Consider the following 27,466-nt stretch of genomic DNA (forward strand, 5'->3'; position numbering starts at 1 on the left):
AACATAATGATGGGCAGACGTAGGCGTCTTATCCAAGCATTAATGGCATGGAAAGCCCCTTATACTTGGGAACGCCACATATGAGGTGTTTCTGGATGTTTATAACTCTTATCTGCTTCGAGGTCTTGATAGTGGCATTTCTTTGTGGTTTAGAATCCAGTATTTCCATAATTCTTTTGTATTTTATGAGTTTAATAAAGGACTCTGTCTCTTCTTCTGTCCTAATGCACCATCAATGTCAGGTGACCTTTAAATGTGCAAAAACTGTTTCTGAAATATTCCTTTTTAGAATTGCCTGAAAAAACACATTTTTTGTGATATATGGGAGTTTTGCGAAATTTACGTGTTTCCATTGGGCGTATTTTCAATTCGCAATTGCGATTTGAAGGGTAATGGAAACGCGGTTTCTGATACAGGAATGTGCAGCAGAGAGGTTATTTTGGGATGTACATGAATGTTACTCATCGCTGGGCGAGGTGGTTGCACAGGGCACTCTGACATCAGATGTCCCTCAGCTCCACAATGAAGGCACAAATGTTGATTAAAAAATATGATTTCTTTTTGGTGGTCCTTGCTGGTTGCTCTTTTGTCATGTCAGGGGATCACATGCTGTATAGCTTGCAGCCAGTTATTAGCTTGCTAGAGTTTCACCTTGCAGGCATGAGAGTTTGTCCTTGTATGCTTTCAGATGGAAGTCTTTGTGATGGGCTGTGAAATTGGAAAATAAGTCATCCTGGTCTGTGTGTAGTTCAAACATGAGGTCAAGAAGTAAACTTCTGTTTCCACTTCATTTGTGTGCACTGGGGACACAGCCTGTCATCTTTCTCTGTCTACTTTTCTCTCTTCTGTCCCTTTCTGCATGTATCTTTGGGTACTTTTCATAGTCACTGTGCTCAAATATTATGCCAATTTGCACTCTTTGTTTGACGATAGATAGCACTCCAATGTACTTTTTTGTGATGTTGCTTCTGTCCAATGTTTGAGGTTTAGGTTTTCATCTGTTTGTGTTTTAATAATTTGTATTGGTCAATTTATTTTGGATTGCTAAGTCTTGGACTAGCTTTAGCCATTGAAAGCTCAGAACTTTGTGAGTGTTTTAGTCACTTTTTTTAGGTGCCTAAAGAAATTAATGAATGACTATTTTGATTGTTTATTATTAGTAGATACAATCCTAATTCTGTTAAATGCATTATTTACAATTTTGTCTGCAGAATCTGATATCCTGTCAGTTCAGAAAGTGTGTTTTGCATTGCCATACACTATAAGAAAAATATCTGTAGAAAAACAGAAAAAGTATTAGTAATTTTCTGCCAAGTTTGCGGACATTTCCTAATACACAAAACAATGCAAAAATTCTAAATGCAGGTAAAACACCTGTGAAAAATAAATACAGAAAATCCATTCATATTAACACAGATGCTGTGGATAAAGTGTCTGCCAAATGCATGAATGTAAATTAGTCTCTGTTAGGTGTGTGTCCAATTTATTGAACTGTTGGTTTGAGTAGCCCCCTGAACTCACATGCATAGTGTGATGGGTCTCTACTGTCTCTCTAGTCACTTTTAATGATTCTCTTTATCTAATTTGGGATAATTGGACTACCCATTCACAAAGGTACTGAACATAGTTAAGCTACTTACCTCATTATATTTGTTAGGATTACGTATAATTAGTTGTGAAAGTATGTCTTTACACTTGGGATTTGTATATAGAATCATGTTTATTGTAGACACATGCTCAAAAGTCGATTAAAAAAGGCAGCAATACCAGTCTTCCAGTATAGTACCAACTCAGTTCTGTACCTGAGGACTGTCTGACTGACATGTGGAGGCTTTCAAATCCCCAAATACTGAATTGATTTTTTTTTTCCTTCAAAGAAAGTCAGAGAGAGTCAAACACCATATGGTCGAAGATATTTTGTCTGTGCTTTGGGTAATTTTTAGTTTGAAGGAGAAAAGGTTGTCTTTAGAACACAGGGCTGTTTTATAGCTCAGAGTGATGCTGCATTAGTCTAATGAATTAAAAAAGAATGTGGTCTCGTGTGACTGCAGGCGCTGACCGCAGAGTGTTCCAAAGACAGGGAATCTCAGGAGGTCACCTTGGTCATCCCTGGTCTGTCTGATTTCTCCGTCGTGCTCCTGTGCTCTCCCACAGAGTTCATTCGGGGACAAAACGCTATAATTCTGAGTCACAAACAGGGCTGGGCCAATCGGCTGGATAACATCAACTTAGGAGGATGCTGTCCAATCACAAAATGATTAGTTTACTGTGAGCTAATGTTTAGATCGGTCAAATGCAGCTTAGTTGTCCTTTGCCTGACATCATGAGCTCGTAGAGGACATCTTAATTCTGCAATAAATCTTCATATTTGGCCTTCACTGGTTTGAGAAAAGCACGTAAAAGTCCTGGCAGAGAGCGATGCATAAGGATGTAGTGTAACGATGCCCAGTTCCAGGAATGCACTAATATTTTGTTGGTAGTACCAGTTTGCAACAATTATTAGTTAACACTAAGTTGTTAACACTTTGGAAAAAATAATAATTTGTCGTTACACTACATCCTTATGCATCGTTTTCTGCCAGGACTTTTACGTGCTTTTCCCAAACCAGTGAAGTGAAGTCGACGTCCAGGTTAGCAGTAGCATGAGCCGTCAGGCAAGTGTTATTTAAATAAACTCCTGATGTACTTACAAACTTTCCAATGCCTCGTTTTATGAGTACAGAACCTATTTGTACTACTGTAGAAGTTTGGTACCATTCTGGACATTATTAGTGGGGTAATTTACGTGATACAGCCTAGGATCCATTAACGCCTGCACTAAGCCATCCGGCTGATTTCTCTAAATAAGCTCTAACTTTAATAATGTTCAGCCAAGGGAAAAAAGGCTTCTGGGGGGGTGTTTGACTCGGGGTCATGGTGCAAAGGACCCTAGGTTGATTTTACTCCAAACCATCCCTTTAAATATATGTATATATATATTTTTTTTTATCAGGTTAAACTTTGATTAGTCACTCAAATTTTTTTCGAAACCTCTCACTGTCGGTCGCGCATAATCCACCATGTTTTGTAGTTTTTTAACACTTTTTACTCGTGTTTGTAGTTCTGAACTGGATCCTTCTCCAAAGCGCAATGGGTTGTGGGCAAAGACACCGCATGCCAGTTTTCAAGTCAATCTGACTGATTGTTGCATAGCTAAAGCCATATTTCGTTTTTTTTTTTTTTTTTCATTTTATAGCACATCATTTTTCACAACCACAGACTGACCCCATACATGTGTACAAGAGGGATAGCTGTTTTAGTAGAAATGACCACACCCACTTCAAACATTTTGGCACTCTGTTGCAAAAGTGAATTAAAATTGACGACCAGACTCCAGAGAATCTTTCTGCACAGGTTTGGTTCTGATCGGGCAAAAAACCCTAGGACTAGCTCACAAAAGTAGGTTTCTTTAAAAAAAAAAAAAAAAAAAAAATTGACCAGGATGACATCAATTCCAATATGCTTTGTCAAGCATTCCAATTATAGAAGACACTTGAGCCTGTGACAAATGGTTTATGAGTTCTGAGCCATTACATACTTTTGATCACAGTGGTGCCACCATCAGGTTGATTGGGGTGAGCCTTGGTGACAGACAGGGTGGGTATACTATCTTCCCTCAAAGTTTCAAGTTCTTACTTGGAAATTCCATCAATTACAATAGGGTTTCAGCATACACACTTGAACCCCCAGAAAGCACCAGAAAGGATATGCTATTGAAATACCCTTTAAGGTGATGATACACAGGGCAACTTTTTGGGCAAATGTTGCTGGGCAATCTTGCCGGTCGATTGTTTCTTGGGCACTTTTCCATTGAAAAGTGGAAATAAGTTTCCATCTGGATAATTTACATCGGCCGTGGGCCCCGTGTCTCATCTGGTTACCCGTTGACGGCAACATTGCCCAGCAATATTGCTCAAAAAGTTGCCCTGTGTACAGTGGCGGTTCTACATTGAATTACACCCTGGGCGAGACCCCCTTCGAGTGCCCCCCCCCCAAATTTGGACATAATTTTTCTTACCCCACTGGCAGATCATGTTTTGCTTGTTTTAAGCAAAAACTCAATTTTTATTTATTTCCCCAGAAAACAAGACTTAATATCTTATGTCATTTTACTACTTTAAATAGTAAAATAACATTATGCATCTTTATTTAAGAAATGTTTAATATTTGGACTGGAAACAAGACAAAAATACTAAGTAAGAAAAGCATTTTTTGCAGTGTAATAACTGAACTTGTAACAGTTTTGTTGCAAAGCACAATATTATGGTGAAATTAGATCTCGTGTTTGAGTTAAAACCTAATTATTGTTAAGCATAGCAAGCAAAAAGGCTAACAAATAAGAGTTATACCCACCAATTAATATTGCCCCTTCATTCATGACATGGATACCGTAATCATACAGAGAAAACATAGTTGCATACCTTTATCTTTCGCTCGTTTCTAAATTGGGCACCTGATGGCTTTGACCTTTCTTGTCCATCTCTTATTTGGCACTCGACATCGACAATCAACAGATTTCCCCTGATCCCCATATCAACTGTCACTCACGACGAGTCACGACCAGAAGTCAAGACTAAACCAATTCACCTTGGGGGTGGTGACCAAGTAATCGTTTTGTATTACCTATTTTTATTAGCCATTCAAACAATTCAGAAAAACAAAAATGTGTAGGAAATATAGAGGCCTGTATTTATAATATTCTGAATGAAATGTGCGTTATTTGAAAGAAAGTCGAGGTGTGACTGACTTAGATGACAATATAGATCCGATTTTTTTTTTTTTTTTTTTTCCTGCTCGTGCCGGTGGCGCCGCCCCCCCAAAAAATGCCGCCCCGGGCGATTGCCCGGTTTGCCCGTGCCAAAAACCGCTACTGCCTGTGTATCATCACCTTTAGTGTTGTAATAGGCCTAGCCCCACAAATTACTTGAGCAATATGCCCCCCACCCACATAGGCCAGTAGAAATAGGCTTGTGGTGCATATCTAAACAGAAACCATGTAAGCTGAATAAATATGTTTAAGTGTTGTATTTGTGCAAGTAAAGACAAAAAAACCCAAATATATTAACAACATTTATTAATTAAAAATCACCAAAAGTCACATATTTCCACATATTTAATTTTTTTGGACATAGCCATATTCTTTAACATCAATGGGGCTGACAGATGCTCTTTCCCAGCGTAGATCTGAGGAACAAATGATTAGTGAGAACTAAAGCCATGTATGACAATAAGTTATCAGAGTTAGGCCAAACCTGTAAGCAGTTGATCACTTCCACTTCTGATGCTACAAGTTGTGTCACAGCAGCCACACACCTGGTCAGAATCATCTGCAGACACCCACCTAACAAAACAAACCCTCAATTAAGTTAAAGCAACTAATTCACCTGTACAATTATCTAGCAGGCAACATACCCATTAGCAGAGAATGAACAAGCTTTCTGTTCAGAACTTGGAGAGGTTGCTGCAGCCACCTTCAAAATGCATGTGATGTAGACCTGCAGAGACAATTGTTTGTACACCATGGCAGCATATCATACTTAGTTACACAACTACAAGACATGCATACATACCAGCCCACTGTCTGCTTGCTGGAACCTGAACGCCTCTAGCTGAAACCCTAGCTTATCATCTTGAGTCCGGGGCATAAAGTGAGACATGGAGCCTGTGAGCTTGGCATCAACCAAGCACCTGTGAACCGAACCCAGTTAGAAGTCACGCAACCCTTCTGGAAGCTGGGATACATGAGGTAGCACCTCTTACCCATTATTCTCAATAAAGGAGTATCTGGGGACAGAAGCAGCATCAGGGATTGCAGTAGCCATGCAGCTGTCCACAAACACACGGACAGGAACATGGCTGTACAAATGCACTGATGCTTCAAGATTTATCATGTCACCCAGGAAGTACTGGTTAGAAGGTCTCTCAAATCTCCAGTCATCTGCAGCAAAAAAAAAAAAAATAATAAAAATAATTATTCTTAAAGATGATTCACAGGCATACTACAAATCTGTTTGGCCTATACCAACCAGTCATGAGCTTGAGGGAGAAGACAAAGACTTCCTCTGCAACCTTAGTTGAGGCATATGGGATCCAAGTGGGCATTAAGGCGTCGCTGCTCACATTATGTGTTCTGTAGGAGTTAAACAAGCAGTCATCTCTTGTCCATGAATGGCAGGATTAGAACATCCAGTGAGCCTGAGTTTATTGAATCATCACCTTGGATAATGACACTCGATACCAACCACCGCACCACTGCTCCTGATAATAGGAACACCATATGAAGCCTCTTGTGGAGTGTAAATAATGTTGAACCTATAGACAAGCTCATTCTCAATCACCTAAACAGAAAGGTTAATAGAAGAACAGTCACACGGACAGTTCAGAATACCTATGATTGTCACAACGGAACCTTACCATTGATGTGCTGCTACATCCATGCAGTTCAGACTCAAAGATCAGCACTTGAGCAGAAGAATCCTCTCCAGTTGCAGTACAGCCTCCCAGTGTAATATCAGAGGACAACATTTGGTGCCCAGTCCCATAGAAGTCCTTCATCACTCCCACATATATTGAATTCTCTCCACACTGAGCAGCTACACTGTTGGCAGGGACAGGAGAAGGAAACTCAAAAGGAATGTCTGGCTGCTGTGGTTCCTCTGGTAGACTTGGAAAGCTCCACGTCAGTTTCGCCACTGGATTCTGCAACAGCTCTTTTAATTGAACACCCATAAGATCTTGAGAAGACTTTCCAAAGTCAGTCCCAACAGGTGTCTGGACAGGAAACGGAGCGGGAAACCTTTGTGGTGCAAATACAGTGTTACTGGGATCCAAAGACATCCTGGAATCAACCTGTCGAGAAGCTTGAGCTAATGTTCTAGGCTTAAACTCGCTTGGACTCTGATTATATGCTGCTCTTGGTCTCCATCGTGCTTCAGAAAATTCAAGTGCAAGAATACAAACCAATCCAAATCCAATCTGCCAAAACCCCATTTTTGTCAAGCTTGTTTCAATGACACATTAGGGTGCTACCATCCAAATTAATGCAGATGTAAATCAGAATGGCTCCACCTCTCTCCTGACAAGCATCATTTTTCTCTGCACCTGCCAATTTACTCAGTCAATATAACACAGGTGAAAGTCATTGGTTCTAAATGAAATACCATATAAGGCCATGTAATTAATAGCCAAACCAAATAATTGCTTATTTTAAATATCAAAATGACAGATCAATTCCCTGAAACACAAACAACCCCAAGTCTTTTTGTGTCTTCCTTTTTTATTAATTCAGAAACATGGCCAGACAGAATTATACACTATTCAAAATAATAAAGTTTAGTATGTTTCAGGTTTAGATTGTAACAAACGTTCTTCCCTCACATCAACAGCAATCTTCACAAGGGACTGAAATTGAGAAATTTAGTTTACAACCAAAGGAATGCAGTATAATAACATTAATTTATTATAGATTCACTGATATGTTTTCTCGCCATTACAACTGTTATGTTTAGGTTGATCAGAGTGTTTGTGGATTCATTGTAGACTTCATTCTTTCTTGAACTATACTACAGTATATGCTGGTCAGCACCAAAAAACTATAATCTGAACAGTCTACTACAAACATTGAATTTAAAATATTAACAGGTATGAACAAAAGACAAGCTCATTAATGAACATTAAGAACTTAAAAAAATGTTGGTGTCTAAAGCATGTTTAACAAACTCCATAGATTTTTTATATCCAACTACTGAAAAACATGGCGAATGTAGTAAATCCAGTTTATATTCATATACATACATGGGGTGAGCGGGGCTAGTTGTAACACACATGGTTTAAAACTTTCCACACATGCTTGAATGACAAAACTTGGTGTATTTACTAGTTGCCATATCAGCACTATAGATTTTTTTTTTTTTCAAAATTAAAAAATCTTTGGAAGATATCACTGAACATTTATTTAACCATAGCAAAAGTACATTTCTCACTGAAGTTGATTTTTCAACTCTGTTTTTGTGTTAATATAAAATTCGACAAATCTGATATTATTTTAATCTTATATCTGTTATTTAACCAGCAGAAGACACTAGCAGGGTTTAAAGTAGTTGCGCAGGTGGGGCACAACCCTATTAGAACTATGTTATTCTATTCTATACTTTTATAAAATCTATTGAGAAACCATGAGAAATAGATTAATTAAGACTGAAAGTCAGTGTTCAGAAATGATTAATTATTATTGTTTTGAACTACGTATCTCGCTGCTTAACTACCATAGTACGATGCATCGTTGAAGAAATCAACTAGCTAGTCACGACTGTTTCCAGAAACCTATTGTCGCAAAGTGGTCATTCAACCACATTAGTTTATGACGTCAAGCACGTGGTGGAGTAATAACTTCTTTTAATGAATCTGTTTGAGATCGAATTAACGCTAGATGTTTTGCTATAAATTACAGACATGGCATCTGAGGACTATTTCTCATTTTTCTCAGTTATTCTGCTTTATTTCCAGATTCAATCATAGGCTCGTTCTTACATAGAAGAGCCCGTTCGCACATGCGCAGTCTTCAAAAACGGTGCTTTAAATCTCTTAAAAAACTAAAAGACGTAAATGACATTTGTATGTATTCTAAATAAAAGACACAGGTTGTACTGAATGTCAGCTTGCTTATTTTGCTCAAGATAAGGATTTATTTAGTCCACATGTCATGCAAACTAGAAACTATGCTTCTAACCACAGGTGGAGAGCTGTCGTTCCAACTACACAACTTTGCGATGCTGTTTGCGAATGTTCGTTAGAACGATGGTTTCGGGAAACACTGATTCGTTGAACTAGCCGATAACGACGGAACTTGTGAACATATTTGGCTAACGATGCTTTTGGGAAACGCACCCTTGTGTATAGCTGTGTTTTGCGTGTTTTTGTTGTCAAACTCAAAAATTTGTTTATTTTTTATTATTAAAAAAATCCCATTATTTTATATGAAAAAGGTAATAATTGTATTTTATTAATAACATATTTTAGTTTGTCTTGTATATTTTTTTGATTAGATCAGATAACCCCGCTCTCTCCTCCACTAAAGGTTCTTTACACATAGTAACAGTTATATTTAGAACTGTATCATTCTGAAGAACCATATTCTGAAATGGTTCTTTGTGTCAAAGCTTATGGTTCTTTATTCCCGCCTTTTTGTTTTTCAAATCTGTAACTGTCAAAGGCACCTCATTACTGTTTTTCTGGAGCTCATGCAACTATACAACTACACAGGCTGTCAACAAACAGCAGGTAAATGATTTCTTTCTTAAAATGTCTCTAAATTTTAACTTTAAAAATTGTTTCCTATCAGTCATGTCTTTTTCTCTTTTTAGTTTAACAGAACATATAAGTGTGAGCAGCTCTGTTCAATTAGGGACACTCATCTTCTCTTCTCCACAAAGTAACATAGATATTGAATTTATGATCCATATTGTTAGAATTTTTAATTTTTTTTAATTATTACTTTATGCCTAAACACCCAGTCACAAGAAAATTTTAGCTATCATGACTTTATATCACTTTTTCCTTTTAACACCATTTTTGCCATTTTATATATAGAGCATTGTAAAGATATTTCACTGGAACTTCATTACATCTGTATCATGTTTTTGCTACAATTTGCCATGTCAATAAAAAGTAAAAGTACCTAACTGACACAACGTCCTTTTTTAATATGTAAAGCCCAAACAGAGGAAACAAAATATTATAAGACCAGGCAGATAGAGGACTAAAAAAAACAATATTCATAAATAATATATAAAAATAATGTTAATAATACTAATATAATTAATATGAAGATACTAATATTAATGAAAATAAACTATTATTAAAAAGGTTATTTATAACAGCATTAAGGTATAGCACTTTCAAAGCAGTGTTCTTTATGGAACCTTATTAAAAGGGTTCTATTTATTACCAAAAACGATTATGCTATTGTTACAAGCCAAAGAACCCTAATTTGGTACTGTTTAGAACTTTTTTTCTTAAAGGTGCAGTATGTAATATTGACAGCTAGTGGCTGAAATGGGTACTGCAGTCCAAATTCAAAATATTAGGAGAGTGAGAGAATCTCCAGAGAATCTTTCTGCACAGGTTTGATTCTGATCGGGCAAAAAAACCTAGGACTAGCTCACAAAAGTAGGTTTTCTTGAAAAAAACCCCTGAAAATCTGACCAGGATGACATCAAATCCAATATGCTTTGTCAAGCATTCCAATGATATAAGACACTTAAGCCTGTGACAAATGGTTTATGAGTTCTGAGCCATTACATACTTTTGATCACAGTGGCGCCACCATCAGGTCGATTGGGGTGAGCCTTGGTGACAGACATGGTGGGTATACTACCTTCCCTCAAAGTTTCAAGTTCTTACTTGGAAATTCTATCAATTACAACAGGATTTCAGCATACACACTTGAACCCCCAATAATAAAGCAAAAGCATCCAGTAAGCACCAGAAAGGATATGATGCTATTAAATGCCCTTTAATGTTGTAATAGGCCTAGCCCCACAAATTACTTATATGTAATATATATTGCCCCCAATTATCCAATTATTTTTGGCCATAGTCATATTCTTTAACATCGATGGGGCCAACAGATGCTCTTTCCCAGCGTAGATCTGAGGAACAAATGATTAGTGAGAACTAAAGCCATGTATGACAATAAGTTATCAAGAGTTAGGCCAAACCTGTAAGCAGTTGATCACTTCCACTTCTGATGCTACAAGTTGTGTCACAGCAGCCACACACCTGGTCAGAATCATCTGCAGACACCCACCTAACAAAACAAACCCTCAATTAAGTTAAAGCAACTAATTCACCTGTACACTTATCTAGCAGGCAACAGGATGTGATAGGATAGAACTTTTCATAAAAGTCCCTGCTGAAGGAACTGCATTTAAAATCTTTAAAAAATGTAGGGTTGGTTCTATGGAGGGTTGTGGAGAGTAAGATTTATACAGATATTTCTACAATTTGACCACATAACGGAGATCTGTTTTCAGATGAAACCTTCCGCTTGAATTGGTTCTAGTAAAGAGAGAGTGTGTAGGAGTGCTTTTTTTTTGTCTTAGCATCTAGAGCTCTGCAGCTCTGACTGTTTAGATGAGAATTTTAGCAGATGCTGTCCACAATGTTCCTCTTCATAACATGGAGCTCTTTTCACTTCTGAGAGTTTTTCTCGTGGTCCCTGACAGATTATGCAGAAATACTCTTCTTCTTTTCTCAGCTGTACTGATGATATCATTTGCTGGCAAATTTCCTTTGCTTTCTAGCCAGTGTTGGTCTGCTATGATACACCTTCAGCTGCCCACATATCTTTCCATCACACTTACTATCACTGTGTTGGACAGCACAGCACACAACATTGTTGTGAATTGTCTTACATGCACAAAGCTGTATTAAACTTGTATGCTGGTATAATTGCGACTTTTTATCTTACAATTGATGTAAATGCATAATTGTGAGAATGTGTTATTGAATTGTATATATAAAGGGTGTTTCCTCCTAGGAGACAAGGGTACCTCCTTAAAACAATTGGATTAAAAAACGATCCACAGTACAAAAATAAAACAACGCAAACATTATGGAATATGGCATTAAAAGTGTATATATTGATCCTTGTTCAGTTAATTATCTACAGTGGTTGCACAATGAAACTGAAAACTTAAAAATGCTGCCTTAGGAGGACGCATTTCAAGGTAGGAAGGCATCAAGGCACGTCTGAATCCAGTGTTAGCTTCACTTCCGGTCTCCTGAGATATCTTCATCTGATTGATTTTTGAAGGCAGTATAGATGTATCCTTCGCTGTCTTTGATATCCCATGACCCTATGCGTTCCATTTGGTGACAGTTGAGCTAGAAAAAGAAAGATGGCATCTGAGAGTTATGGTTGCTGGTCAGTTTTTACTACTGGTCAGTAAATTACTACTTCAGTAATTAAATATTTGTTTAGTTCTCACCAAAGCTGGCTCTATTTTGCTGTAAATCATTAAAATGTTATGCTACCCCTTTAGTCTGTCCAAAATCAGTTTTGTGACGTACCTTTGTGTGCAAACGCTGCCTGCAGAGTCACTGCCTATAAGGCAGCTAGGCAAGTTTTCGGATACAGCCATAATGTTGGAGTTTTTACACATATGCTTGGTGGCCAATCTTCACTAATTTTACATTCCATCAGTAAGAGCAGAGTTTGAAGTTTGAGTTAGCAGAGCAATGGCACAGCTGTAAAATATTGCAATCTACACAACATAATTAGGAGACATATCAGAGTTTAAAAGTGGACAAATTGTTGGTGTGCGTCTCGCTGATTGTCTGTGACCAGGACAGAAAGTCTTTGTGATGTATCAAGAGCTATGGTATCCTGGGTAATGCCAGCATACCACCACGTAGGATGAACCACATCCAACAGCAGTAACTGCGATGCAAGATGAAGCTGTCTGAAAGGGATGTTCAGGTACTAACCCTGATTGCATCCAAAACACACACACACACACACACACACACACACACACACACACACACACACACACACACACACACACACACACACACACACACACACACACACACACAGCTGCCCAAATCATTGCAGAATTAAATGTGCACCTTGCCTCTCCTGTTTCCACCAAAATTGGTCATTGGGAGCTCCATTTGTTTGTGTCTGACTACAGGTCGTGTGTATGTTTGATTTTGTGTGCACCTTGTGAGGATGACTAAATTGAAAGAAGCATTTGCTTGCCATGATTTTGAAGTGCACACAAACTTACAGTCTGGTAAGGTAATGGGAAATTTATTTACAGCGACTACAGCATCAATCAATCAATGCAAAGTATTTCTCATATCTCAGATTTGTGGGGGAGTTTTATTTTTATTTTGTTTGTTGCTATTCGTTTTCCTTACAAAATGTACAATGGAAGTATCATAGTAAGATGTTTGTTTTAGGTGGTAGCACTTTGCTAAACAGAATGCATTTCTCATGGATTTTCATGGCACTGTAAAATACCTAAACAATACCATGTCCAAAAAACACAACATTACCATATTCATTTTTTTGCTTGTTTGTTAGTGTTGTAACACGATTTAATATATTAGACTGAAGATTTATCTGACACGCCTTAACCAAATATGTGAAATATTAATTCCAGCTATTTAGTTTGATTCTTCTACATTTAGAACGTATGTGTTTGTAGAACAGACTTCTATTACATGTAATTTTATGTACAGTCTTTATAAGAAATATTTAAATTGAATGTTAAGTGAAAGGCGATGATGCCCTCTAGTGGTATGAAATACTTTACCACGTCTGCTCATGCAGTTATTGCCATACCATTCATTCAGTTCTGTATCTACTGAAAGGAATTCCCATCTTTAGCCTCTCTCTTTCACTCACTCTCTCTTTCTCCAGGACAGCAAAGAGCCTCCAGACTGCAGACTAAGTGAATCTTTCACCTCTACTGGTTGCACGCTGGGGGCAGACCTGCACAGGAGGAGGCGTCGGTTCTCTGGGAACCTACAGTTGCCTCCTTTATCATGGCGGCAGGCGGAGAGGTCACGCAGTCCCGATGACGAGTTCATGGCAAGACCAACTACCCTGCCCTTCATCACACCCCCTCGCATTGACATCACACCTGTGGACTCTGAATGGTGAGTCCATGTCAATCAGCTGCTATCATTGCTCCTCCAATTTCAGAAATCTGATTATCTTAAAAATCATGTGTGTAAAATGTCTGATGTTAGGGAACTTTCTCCTATCCCGGTTTAAAACACTGTGGTTCTGTGGCAATTTGAGCTTGACAATTGAAATGTTTGTAAACAATCATTAATTATTTTTGCATATAAGCTTTATATTATATAAGCCTATACACTACCGTTCAAAAGTTTGGGATTAGTAAAAAGTTTTTAGTCTTTTATGCTTACCAAAGCTGCAGTTATTTGACCAAAGATACAGTAAAAGAGAAATCTGTAAAATATTAGTACAATTTGAAACAACCGTTTTCTTTTTTAATAAATTTAAAAAAGTATTCTAGTAATAACAGCTGAATTTTTAGCATCATTACTCCAGTCTTCAGTGTCACATTATCCTTCAGAAATCATTATAATATGCTGATTTAATGCTTAAGAAACATTTATTCTTCTTCTTCTTATTATTATTGTGCTGTTTAATATTTTTGTGGTACACTTTTTTAGGAATCTTACATGAATAGAAAGTTCAAAAGAACTGTTTGAAATAGAAAAGTTTGTCACTTTCAAACAACTTGATGCATCCTTGATGAATTAAAGGATTTATTAAAAAATCTTACTGACCCCAAACTTTTATACAGTAGTGCACATTACTTATATAAGCATTTAAAAAAATGGTCATGTCAGGTGCCCTCGAACCCTATTAGCTGTACAAGTCGGGTTGTTGTAGAATTAACAACAATACAGTCTGCATAGCCCTTAGTGTCACTATTTAGTCATCTGTTTGTTTAGTTTAATTTTCATTGACTTTTAATTTGCTTGTCATTACTTCCTGTTGTCTTTGTTCACGGCTGCGTTCAGCCCCGACAAAACGTTTTTTAAACAGAAACGGTGATGCGTTGAACACACTGTTCTGATGACGCAAGAGTTGCAACTATGGCAGCTGAGAAGGCCATTCTTTGTGTTCTTTGTGAAGAATTTTCGGAGCCTGATGAAGTCGGTATAAATATGTATTTAATACTACAAAATATGCCCGATGTTACAGTTACTGCACTTGCCGCCCAGAACAAAAGAGAACATGCCAATCGAGTGAAGGGATTGCTGAAACTGAAATGGAAACACACATCTTACCTAATTCAGACTAAAACACATCTATTTAGCCTCAAATACTGACTTTATTTGTAGTTCATACTGTTTTAATACCCTGTATTTTCTTTCTCATTTTTAGGAAAAGCACTTAATTACCATTGTTTATTTCTATACCAAATGTCATACACTTGCAATGAAGCTAAAAACTACATCATTATGTTGATATCCTATATTTTTACAATAAAACTTACAACAAACATGTCTTCTAATATCCTCAGTTGTTGCGTATACCGAGCTGCATCAAACACATTTGTAAATTACTTTCCTTGAACCCATTGTGCGAGTTCACTTTAATACCGCGTGCTTTATATACATGTTGCTGCTGATTGGACTGCAGTTCTGACACACCCACCAAACAAGAGAAAACGTATCTCAAACCCCGTTGCACACCGGTGCACGCCGTTTCCAGGAAACATGACGTTCAACCCGGAAACCGTAGCAAAACGTTGCGCACCGTTTTGAACTTGAACGTGCCCCACATTTCCCACCACTAGTTTGTTACCATGGATATTCATTTAATCATCACAGCTGTTCGTATTTGAGTTCGTTATTATTGTACTTAAGTTCCTGTGTTTCCTCAGTTCATTGGTGGTTATTGTTTGTGTGTAGATGCGCTGCTACATTGCATTGGATTATTTTCTCATTAAAACTCATTCATTTTGAATTTCTTGACTCATCTTTGGAATTTACAAAACTGTGACACTTAGATGAAACTGGTTGAAAAGCATGTATAAAAACTCATTTTTTGTTTTGGCAGTTTCTTTTGCTTTCTGGTCAGTCAATTATTCATAACCTTATAAAATATCTTGAGAGGAGTTGTGCTCATTCTTATGACAGCTCTCAATATCAAAAGTTTAGAGCATATGAAGGCTTATGCTGTATATACATTTCAATATTTGTTGCCAGTCAATCACTGCATTGCCGTTGGACATATTACAACATTAGCACTGTTATTTTTCTGTTTGTTAATGTGAAGCTGCTTTTAAATCTACAATTTATTGTACAAAGCACTGTCTAAATAAATGTCTTGACTTGGCTTAACTTACTGATCATTCAGATTTGAATGATGTGAATAGTATTGAACTGGAAGTTGCTGTAGATGTGTTGAAATGTCTGGAAAGCTGGTAAATAGTACACATATTGTACAGAGCATTGAATAATTAGAAATCTCCTTAAATGTCTTGTTTGGTCTTAACATCTGAAATATGCTTTACATATAGTCTAAAATTATGTAAATCTCAAACTGCTGCATGATGGGAGATGAACTCTATTAATTTTGCACGCAGCACACTGGTGATTTAAGCTGCAGCTGCTCAGTGTTGTTGCCATGAGGAGAGAGAAATCTGTCTGGTTGCAGATGGCTACACAGCAACAGCTGGTTTATAATCATCAATCAATCATTCATCAATCAATTTGTCTGGTAAAAAAGACGTGATTTGACATCAAAGTTGCAATAGTCTGATCACCCCAAAGCAAATGCACTATGAGACCAAAAAACATTTGTGCTTAGATACTTATAGTACTTGATAAGTTTAGAGAAGTTTGGGGGTTTCTATCTGCTTAAAAAGATCTGTTTTGCTTTATGCATTGGATAAATATTTACCATTTGATTACATTTATAGTTGTTATTGTTTGCCAGTGGAGGGCAGCATTGAGACTAAAATACATCATGCCACCTATTCTCAGATGTTTCTGCGTGTGACACCTTTAGTAGTCCTCATGAACATTCATCAGTCTGCCCCTATCCAAAAACTACAGACCCATAAAATATATCAATGTAGGCCATTTGGTTGCATGCCTCTTTCAAATGTATGGCAAATTGAGGTCATACTGGACAAAAGCTATATTATATACAGTCTGGTTTGTCTCAGAATGTTTTTTTGAAGGAATAGTTCACCTAGCAACACAAGAGGTGAATGATCTAGGTGCATATTCTTTTGAGGATATTTTCAGTGAATTGTTTGATCAGGATAACACAACATCTTACTGGATTATCATTAAGAAATTACTTAAATTTCAGTCTGTTTGTCACACAAATATATTGTATGACAAGTTATACGGGCCATTTTTATGATACTTTAATGGTGCTTTTTGTTGTTGTTGCCATTTTGTCTTGAGTCATCCGTATATGGGAAAGTTGGCCAGAAAAAATAAACTTAAAAAAAATCATAAAGTAAGTTCCAAAGTAAGTCAAGTGAGTTTATAACAATATGAGAGTAAGTAAATAATGAGTTTTCAGTTTTCATCTGTTGGTGAACTGTTCTTTTAAAGTGAGATTTAAAGTGAGAATTTCACGGTCTAAATGGTTTAGACAGTATTGATGGCACTGCAGCATATGTGAGCCACAAAAATATACTACTCCTTTTTAACTTCTATACAGGTTCATATGTAAGCATGAACCTGTGCAGAAGCTGTGTAACCACACACACACACACACAAACGAATACACACACTCACCTTGGAAAGCATTCATTATTTTCCTGCTATCTCACACTCTTGCATTTCTGCTCTTGTTAGAGCTGTCTGTTTGATGTGTGTGTCAGGAGAATCGGGAGACAAGGTTTAGGGAAAGTGCTATATTTGGAGCACAATTATTTTTCTGCTGACGTGAATCTGTTGCAGATTGATTTGGGCGCTCCCAGGTGGCTTGTGGGATAGCTTTATGGGCCAGGCATAAACAATGATGCTGGAGGACAAGACACTACAGGGCACTGAGCTGTCTTCCAAGTGAATTCATCAGTGACTTCACCCACTTTCTCAGGATCGAGCACTCTTTTATGTGCGTGTTCATGAGAGTAGAGAAAAAAAAAAATCTGACATCACGTCACACAGATTCATTCAGAAATGCAATTATAGAAGACTCCTCACGCTTTTAGTCTGGGCCAGGTCGAGGTCTTTGCGTCCTAATCTGTCGCTTCCTGTACTATGAATGACTGGATGATGTAAGAACACGTCTGTCTTTGTGAAGTTTAGTCAATTGTCTTTGTTTGTCAATTTGTCTCTGACACTCATGTTATGTGAAACCTGCATGACTTTGTTGTCAGAGGAACACAAAAGGAGAAGTTTAGCAGAATGTTGAAGCTACTCTTTTAATGACAATAATAATGTGTACATTAATGTAAACACCTTTACAAAATTACTCACTCTCACTGTCATTTTAAACCTGTATGATTTTTTTTCTTTTCTTTTATTCCTTTGTATTCTTTGGAACACAATAGACTTTTTCTGAAAATTTTTTCGATTTATTTATTTTTTGAAAAATGTCTCAGTGTTGTTGTTTTTTCCCCATACAATGAAATCAATGGCATATAGATATTTTATGTTGGCCAATATGTTGATTATAAGCTCTAAAACTTTAAAATATTACCAGCTAATAAATAACATTTAAAGAAATAATTTATCTGTATTGGTTCATCTCTAGAACTTTTCTCTGTGCTCCATAATGCGGCATGATGCGACAGCAGCCATATTGTGCCAGAACGCCCACCACACACCATCTTACTGGTGGAGAGGAGACAGTGATGAAGCCAATCAGTATATGGGGAGTATATATAAGCCCAAGAAGAATTTTATGGGTTTGAAAGACATGAGGGTCAGTAAATGATTAAAACATTCTGGGCCCTATTTTAACGATCTGAAACGCAAGTGTCAAAGCGGAAAGCGCAAGTAACTTTGTGGGCGGGTCTCGGCGCTGTTGCTATTATACCGGCGGGATAAATGACTCTTGCGCCAGGCGCAAATCTAAAATGGGTTGGTCTGAAGTAGCTTCATTATTCATAGGTGTGGTTTGGGTGTAACGTGAAATAAACCAATCAGAGCGACATCTCACATTCCCTTTAAGAGCAGACGCGCTTTTTCCTTGGCGTATTGCTATTATAACGGCGGATTTGCCAGGCGCGCGCCAGGAGCGGTTCACAGCCGAGGAGAGCAACGTTCTCGTCACGGCCGTAAAAGAGAGAGAAGTGACATTGGGGATGGAGAAACACACCCAAATTAGCTTTGGTTAAACAGGTATATAATAATGTGGGTAAATGTGTAAGCTAGATGTATGCTTTTATAATAAATTATCTATCTATCTATCTATCTATCTATCTATCTATCTATCTATCTATCTATCTATCTATCTATCGTTTGTAATAATATGATTTGCAAAAATGAAAACTGCTGCTTCTGTGTAGATTAGAGAATCAAAGTGTATGCGCGTTGTGCACGCTATACATTATGGTCAAGCATGCGCCCTTAAAATAGCATAATGAACAACGCGCAACGCGCCACTGACTTTAGACTAGGTTTTTTCTGGCCAGTGGCGCAATTGTTTTATGGAACAGTAAAATAGCACCAGGGATTGTTTGCGTCGGAACACACCTCCTTTTTTGCGCTGAACCGCCCAGGGAGCGCAAGTTCATTCCCTAGTTTAGCAACGTGCTTCTGTGGAGGGAAAAGCGCGCTTTGCGCGGGTGCAAAATAGGAATGAAACATGCGTCGGTGTACAAAGTCAATTGCGCTGGGTGCAAGATAGGGCCCTCTGTGTTCATTTGTGTCTGTGTGTTCGTACCATATTTTTGGGACAAATATGTACCCACCAGTCTACCCACTAAGTCTGACAAAATCTCCTTTGGGGGCTGCCTCATTGGTTAAAATGGTATAAAAATACATTTTTACAAATACAAATATTTTCTTTTATGGTTATGGGTGAGGTTATAATATTTATAACTAGCTATAAATTAAAACAATAGAAGTCTTTGGAATGTACCCATTTAGATAGCGAAGTAAAATGTGTGTCTACATTGTTCTTTCCCAGTCTGTTATTTTCTCATTTCTCAGTGGCCTTTCTTGCGGAAGATTAGAATTGTCTTTCTCAAAGGCTTTTTGATTTTGTCTGGTGTCTTTCAAAGCTTTTGGTGAAGGATTTTGAGACATCTCCTTTCATATTACGCTTCACCTGAAAATGGCAGAGGGGCCATCAGACAAGAGTCAGGATGAAGGATGGCTGGGACTCACTCGCTCGCTCGCTCACTCACTCACTTGCTGTATCATTAGAACTTGATCATATCACTGGTCATAGTCACACATATTGTGTGTGTGCAAATAATTTTGTTGGATTACTTTGGCATCAAGTTTTTGACTTTCAAGCTCGATTTGTGCTTAGAGACCATGTAATGGAGGCAGGCTGGGGACTGAGTAGGCCTACAGTAATCAGCTTCAAATCAAACTGACCTGTATTTCCCACTGTCAACTGCAATGTCTCCTGCTGTGGATTGGAGTACACATTCTAATCATTTAAATGAACTTATTAACAGCTCGGAGAGTCTGTCCCACATATCCATTCAGTGACTGAATGGCTATAGTGCAGTTACAAAAGCAGTAATTGAACTAGATGTACATTTCCTATGCATTTCATTTTTTTGCCTTGGCTCTGTGTAAATAAAATACAGCATCAGAGCTGCTTTGCCATTATTGGTACAATTACTATGTGTCTTTACAATTAGTAGGCTTCTGTGCTGTTTTTGCAGTGAACAAGCAGTATAACGTTTATAAAAACTAAACCAATGAGACTTTGTTAAATGTTTTTGGCTGAATTAATAGCAGAAAATTGCATTTGAAATCACTGTAATTATAACCTGCACTCTAAAAGATGGATTTTCAATAGCTGTAAATAGATACATAATCTCTTTAGCTTGATACATTATTTACTTTTAAAGGCAGAAACCACAACTGATGCTCTCAGTGTTTGGGGTTCTTACTTGTTCTTACCGATTCACAAAATACTTAGCAGCTCTGTGTAGGGTGAGAAATGTAGTGGGGAGTTGTTGGAGTTTACGAGACAGCTTCTCACAAATTGTAATCCTGTGAAATTATTTTAAATTCACTCTGCAGGGGTTGTGGTTGCCCTCATTCTCATTCTGTCACTATACCACACTTCTCTCTCGTCTTAGCTTACTCGTAATGTTCCCATTGGTGGCCAGCATCTCTCATCCTTTTTACTATATGAACTAGCATTGTGAGCCATATGACTTCCCTCATTGCAGCAGTCAGCAGTAAGGAAATTACTTTATGTAAGACCTTCAGTTATGTAAGACCTCTCCACTAAGGCTCCATCAGTGAATAGGCTCACAACGCAGAAAGGTCAGAGTGACTTGATCACATTCCTCTTCATTGAACTCGGTGCTAAACTTGCATTACTGCACAAGGTTAGGAATACAGTAGTGCAAACCACTAGAAAGGACTGTAGTAATAGCAGTTTAATAGTAAATGTGGGAGGGCAACCCAAAAGTTAGAGGTTAAAATCCTGGCAGCAGTGATTTATGAACTTTCACCATTTAGCAAGCAATTTCACAAGAGGTTGATCCTGGAGGACTGTCTGTTGTGTAAGTGTCTGCTAAATGGAAGTCCTACCATCTGCAGGGTCCTCAAATGGTGTTTACAGATTTGCACTGTAGTTTGCACTATGGTGTTATCTCTCTACGTGGTACTTTATATGTCTAAACTGTAAATAGAATAAGAGTCCAGTTTCCCCTCAGTGGGAGCCAGTTTTTTTCACAATGGTGAAGATCTTGAGGGAAATACAGAGCAGGTTAAACATTGACAGTCACCTTTACACTTCAAAGACTGCACTGAAACCGTATTATGGCTGTGTTTACAGAACCAGAGCATAAAATAGAGCAAATACTTTAAAGCTGAAAGTATACTCACCTTGTCTGAGTTCTGCTCCGACCACTAGGTAGTGCATATGTGTCATATGACCATTTGCACTCACGGTTTATAGAGTATACTTTGAAGGCCTGCGCTGCAAAAATAATGTATATTCGGGTCTTAAGGTTTCCTGGAGAGAAGGCATGGCAATCTTGCCTCAAGATTCAATTCTGGGTCCCTTCCTTTTTCGATATGCACAACCTCACTGGTCACAATCATAGATCCTCAGGTGACCAGTGTATTTTTATGATGACCTTGTTCCAATTTGAATGCAGTAGACCAACTAAAGTAACTTCAGTAACCCTAAATGATACAGATACTGTCCATACTGATACTTATAGCCATACAGATCTCAGTTGCTTTCTAATATCTGTTTTCTCCCCCTTTTAGTTTCAGCCCAGATCTTTACTTGCTTAACTGGGGAATTTAAGTTTTCTATCATAGGTCTTCTGTGTTGAAAGATCTGTCAAAACATCACATAAAATATAAGATTTTACCATCTGTTCCAACTTTTTTGTTTATCCTCTAATTCATTCATTCATTCATCTTTTCCTGTTCTCATTACTTCCTCCTTTCCTTTGTCTCCATGGTAAAGTCCTGGCTGCCGGCGGGTGTTGACTGGCAGGTTGATAGCTGGCTAACGTACTTCCATTCTTCCGCATGTCTTTATGAGAGCCGGAGATAATCCCGATGTGCTGCTGTCACACAGGGCGAGCAATATGCCGTTTCACGTTCAAATGTGCTTTGAAGGGCATTTAACAATTCACCTTCAGAAACTGCATCACAGTTTTGTGATTTGTTTCAGTAGGTGTTTATTGATGTACTGTATAGGTGATTAGGTATCTAGGTCACATGTAACATATAACATCCAATTACATGTAACATGAAATGTTATTTAAAGAAGGTTGTGCATCGATTTTCCTGAGTGGTTGATAATTAAGCATCTTCAGCTAAATATTTATTGAGGACATTCACACATTATTACGGTTTCTGTCTTTTTGTGCCTGTTTTATACTCCCTGCTTTGTTTTCTTTCCACCTGTATGTTCCATTTAAATCATTGTCTCTTTCCAATTCACTCACATTATTTTCTCTTCAAACCAGCCACTTTAGCATCTAAACCCTCATTTAACTCAGAGCTATATTTATTTCCCCAGACACTGCTAATCCTGGGCTTAAATTGCTTTTTAAATATTTTTTCTTTTATCAGTGAGCTGTGAAAGGGCAGAAGCCCTCATCAGAATTCAGCCAGAGACACCCATCAAACTAACCACAGCTCAGCCAATCAGCTGCAAGGATGGGCGGAGCTTTTACCGTCACTATGCACCTTTTCTTAGGGCTTTTTTTTTTTTTTTTTAATCCAAGGATCTTAAAGCTATTCCGCTTATTTTAAAAGCAGACAGCACCTGGGTTAGCAGAGTTAGGTGTGCTCAGTCGGTTCCTTCCTCTGGGTCTCCTCTCCACATCATGAGAAGCTCTGCCTGGTAATTCCTGAAGAGAGGAGCCACTGATGGGAGAGAAGACCTGCTCTTGCACTGTTGAATAATTTAAGACGGAGTTTCCTGGAGCTGAGTGAAGTAAGTGCGAGTCTGAGGAAACAGAGCAGGAGGAGTGAGTGGGAGAAAGAAAGACATCTAAATAAATGAAAGAAGAAGATCTTAAGAGTCAGTTATGCCATTGTAGGAAATACAGAGAGGGCTCTTTTTTTCTCTCTTTGCCTAAAAGGAGAAAGACAGAGAGAGGTGTGGTTAAAGAGAGAGAGAGAGAGAGAGAGAGAGAGAGAGAGAGAGAGAGAGATAGAGAGAGAGAGAGAGTTTTTTCTTCTTCTCACAGGAAGGAGGTGTGACTGCACTGACGGGGACTGTTCTCAGTGTGTCAGTGGAACTGAACGAGAGAGGATTATTCTACTGCATTGCCGAAAGCCTAAGCTGACAGAGGAAGCTAGAGAATAGAGCAGCTCAAGCGCACACATTTATTCCTGTCTGACACACAAAACATCAGCCTGCATGGCATAACCTCTAGTTGACAGAGAAACGAAGGGAATAGTTGGTAGTGTGACTCAGAAAGGGCGAAATAGGGCTGTTTCCATCCTCAGCATCACCATGTCCTCCAATGAGTTGAGTGCTCCGGAATCGGACCCTTGCATTCGTACCTTTAAGGAGCACATGCATTTGGAGCTGGAGCCTCCGAGACTGGGTACTGGCAACAAGCGAATCACCTCCCCCAAAATATCTCCCCGCAGCTCCCCGCGTCTCTTCCGCAAGCTCATGGTCAACAAGGGCGGCCGCCACAGGCGCCGATTCACCGTCGCACACACCTGGTAAGCGTGTCTGGGGTATGAAGGGTAAAGAGTGATGGGTCGTGAGAGGAAGTGTGAATGGGAGGGTTTTAGTATTATGCTGTTTTGAGTTTTTTTATGAATGACAATGAATTAGTTTGGGTAAATGTTCTTATGGGTCAGTGGAGTGTGATGTCACTGCAGGTATGATATTGTATTGCTTTGACCAAAAATAGATCTTAATGACAAAAGAACTAGTGAATGATGTTGGATGTGTCAACTGCAAACCAGAGAAGCTGAAACAACAGGGTAATTCTGTCAATGTGACATGACATATTGTGATGCCCTCTTTGGTCTCTCTAAGTGGAACCGTCGCAGTCTCCTTTCAGGAATGAGTTAAGACTGTTAACCCTTTCTCTGCAAACTACTATATAGATTTTGAGGCAATTTATGTTAATGTTTTATAGGCTTATTTCACTGTTGGCAATGTCAACATCATAGCCTAAACATAGTCAAACCCAAAGTATTCAAAATGATGTGCATTTCTTAGTCATATTTACTGTATATTTTCCATAACATATAAATATGTAGACAATGTATAATGTTTATATGTGTAATGTTTAATAATTTTTTATTATTGTTGTTTTTAGCATTAAACTAGATGTTTCGAGATTTAAGTATGTTTATGTACATAATATAATGTAATATTATTACTATTAACTATATTTTTTTCTATATTTTTTCTACTACTAAGCAATTGATGTTGATACAAAATAAACTCTCCTCAAAATAAAATCTTAATTATTTGATACATTAATTTAGAAAATGAGTTTTTCTATTCTCGTTGTTTCCCATAAAATGTGGCCGCTCAAAGCATCAGCTTTAAAAGAAGGTTTTGCATCACTCAAAATAATAACATAGCAAGAGTCATATCCACTCTTATCACTTAATGTAACAAAATGAAATCTTTGTGTCGTGAGATGCTTCCTGTCCATTGAAGAGATTGGATCAGTGCTAGGAGGATGTGGGCAGGATATGTGACATGGAAGATTTTTATCCTTTAGTAAACAGAACATTTGTCACCCTGTCTAGACTCTTGCTACGGTTGTAATAAAACAATGGAACAGTGAGACAATTTTTATGAGATTCGCAGAAAAATAGAGGCCGCATGAAAGAATATTTAAGTTTTATGTTCTAGAATGCAAGGTAATTGGTTTTGTTTGCGAGTTTTACATTATACTTGCGATATATGTGGATTGGGCCATGCTTTGCACTTGTTTTATTGTCTAGAATTTAAAGCCGTAAGATGTGTTGTTCTTGGAATAGAGCCTTGGATATTCGCCACACATGTGCCTCTATGGTGACTGTTTCACATTCATTCTGTGTCAAAATGCGTCCCTTCTTTTGCTTAGTTAGCTATAGTGTGTGTTTAATGTTTAATGTGTTAGGTACAATACACACTGTGACTGGATTACACCGTGAAACATGTCACACAGCCACCAGCACCTATGCATTACTCATCCAGACAGCCATTAAACACAGAAAGAAGAGTGTTTAATAGGGGGAGTTTAATGGTGCAGACTGCAATAACTGCAGTGATTTGTACAATTATAGTGTCTGAGACTTTTAGCACCAATCTGCTGCGCACGTTGTCAATGGAAGCGCAGGCTTTGGACTTCAACCATTCATAAATTGAACCACAAATGGAACCAGAGTGATCAGAAATGTCATATCTGGTCTCTAAAGGAATGCTACTAGAGCCTTGAGTTATGGTTGTCATCAATTCTATCTGTCTTAATCAGTCAGATTCAAACTTGTGTATAGAGAAGTGGTTCTCATGAACATTTCAAATGCAACCTGAATGCCCTCAGATTATCGGATCTAAACGTGTGCAACTCATCGAACGTCTTATCGCAGTTGTGTATTGCGTAACCAGTGGTTTCACATTTTGTGCAACAGAGCATCCACGTTATTGTGAGCGTAGGCTTGTGTCAGTTCTTTTTGTGGTTTGGTCGTTGCTGTGTTAGGTAACACACACCGGGAATGGAGGGAGGGGGCAGGATTGTCTTGAGGGAGTGAGGTGGTGCATGAACATTGAATGGAGGTGGAGAAAAGACAAGTGCAGTGGTGTGGAAAATGCTGAAGAGAGCCTCGTCACTTCATGATAAATGACGTTCAAGGAGAAAATGGAAGGATAATCTCTGATTTTAAAAGTGTTTTTTTGTTCATATTAGCCTCTCTATCATATATAGATATATTTGAAAGTGACAGGAATTATTGGGAGATGTTGCAGGTCAGACCCAAACCCACTCAATGTCTTTAGTATGTGTCATAACTGCTTTGCCATGTCTCTGACACAAAATTGCTTTTTTTAAAATGTTTTGACCTTGAATTAAGAAAAGAATATACCATATCCTAGGTGTAACGAGCAATGAATGCTTTCAATCTTTTCCATGCTAACCTAAGTTTCTGTCCCAATCAGCTGCGACAAGTGACATGACATTTTGTTGAGCGCTTTATTTTGTTTTTTTATCTGCTGGGTTGCCCCACCCACAATTAAATCGTCTCGGGTTACAAATGCAACCATTGTTCTCTGAGAAGTGGAACGAGACACTGCGTCCTAGGACGCTTTGGGGACTGCCTCCAGCATGACCAGTTGCTGAAGCAAGTGTCTAAACATGACAATAACATTGGCTGGCGACAGCCTATGATCCTGCATGTCACTTCAGGGGACACTATACCCCTGACGAGTGAAGGTCTCAGGAAAACCTCTCTCAAATGAGAGGAGACCTAACAAAAATATCATCAAAGAGAGCCAATGACTTGATATAGTAGCTCTAAGAACGGAGGCCTCAGCAAGACGACTCTCTTAAATGAGAGGAGGCCTATTTAAGCTCTACGCTCAAAGATCACCTCACCAAGGAGGCTCACAGAGAGCCACACAACTTGAAAGTTATGTTATGTGGAGCTCTGGGGAGTGGAGGTCTTAGCATGACAACTCTCTAAATCAAGAGAAAACCTAACAACGCTCCCTAAGGGTGGTTTCCGCCAAGGAGGCTCACAGAGAACCATACGACCCGGCTTAGAACGGAGGCCTCAGCAATTTTTAACAAATTTTGACTGCATTGTTTTAAAGTGAAGAAAGAGAAGTTTAAAAAGTTTGAACGTTTGAAATTTAAAAAAAGCATTATAAACAGACAGTTTTATGGAATTAAATTCAAATTCCACCTCACAAACTGAAAAGGAGCCAATTCTTTAATTCAGAATTTTGCCCAACTCTGCTTATTGTTGTCTAGCAGTTTTACTTACAGGGTGAACAGACAAATTACTTGTTGCATGAGGACACAGTGAAAGAACATTCTGAATTTAGTGACTGTTAGACAGTTTTCTTAAGGTTTTGACTATAAATCTGAAGGTTATCAAATGCACATTTAAAAAATGGAGGAATGTGCAAGGCAGATGTTACTAAATATATAACGATAACATTCCCTAAGCTGATTCTAAAAAGAGAAAAATCAACATCCTTCCCTTTTTTCATACTAATCTGCTTTCTTCTTCATCTAATGAGATATTCTTTCATTCTTCCTCCCCAGGGCTTAAT

The 27,466-nt window shown here is 38.1% G+C and overlaps 2 protein-coding genes across 3 annotated transcripts in view; one reads left to right on the top strand and one right to left on the bottom strand.

Annotated features, from left to right (window-relative positions):
• The window catches only part of pde4ba (phosphodiesterase 4B, cAMP-specific a), a 160,154-nt gene that overhangs the window by 34,690 nt on the left and 97,998 nt on the right, over positions 1 to 27,466 (top strand). The window contains exon 3 of one of the 2 annotated variants that reach the window (XM_084128311.1): positions 13,472 to 13,710. In XM_084128311.1, coding sequence (XP_083984437.1) covers positions 13,472 to 13,710 — 239 coding nt within the window. Of the gene's footprint in view, positions 1 to 13,471; positions 13,711 to 23,456; positions 23,908 to 27,466 lie in introns of those variants that run through there. The other variant, XM_084128312.1, reaches the window with a different exon arrangement.
• On the bottom strand, positions 5,050 to 7,167 carry LOC311092294 (zona pellucida sperm-binding protein 3-like). The gene is made up of 8 exons (XM_084128880.1): positions 6,454 to 7,167; positions 6,256 to 6,377; positions 6,066 to 6,169; positions 5,800 to 5,977; positions 5,610 to 5,727; positions 5,452 to 5,534; positions 5,292 to 5,380; positions 5,050 to 5,223 (listed from the first exon to the last, which is right to left on the bottom strand). The coding sequence occupies exons 1-8, from the start codon at positions 7,027 to 7,029 to the stop codon at positions 5,153 to 5,155; spliced, it is 1,341 nt and encodes a 446-aa protein (XP_083985006.1). The 5' UTR covers positions 7,030 to 7,167; the 3' UTR covers positions 5,050 to 5,152.

This window comes from Abramis brama, assembly GCF_963993115.1.
Source record: "Abramis brama genome assembly, chromosome: 11".
Lineage (NCBI taxonomy): Eukaryota > Metazoa > Chordata > Actinopteri > Cypriniformes > Leuciscidae > Abramis > Abramis brama.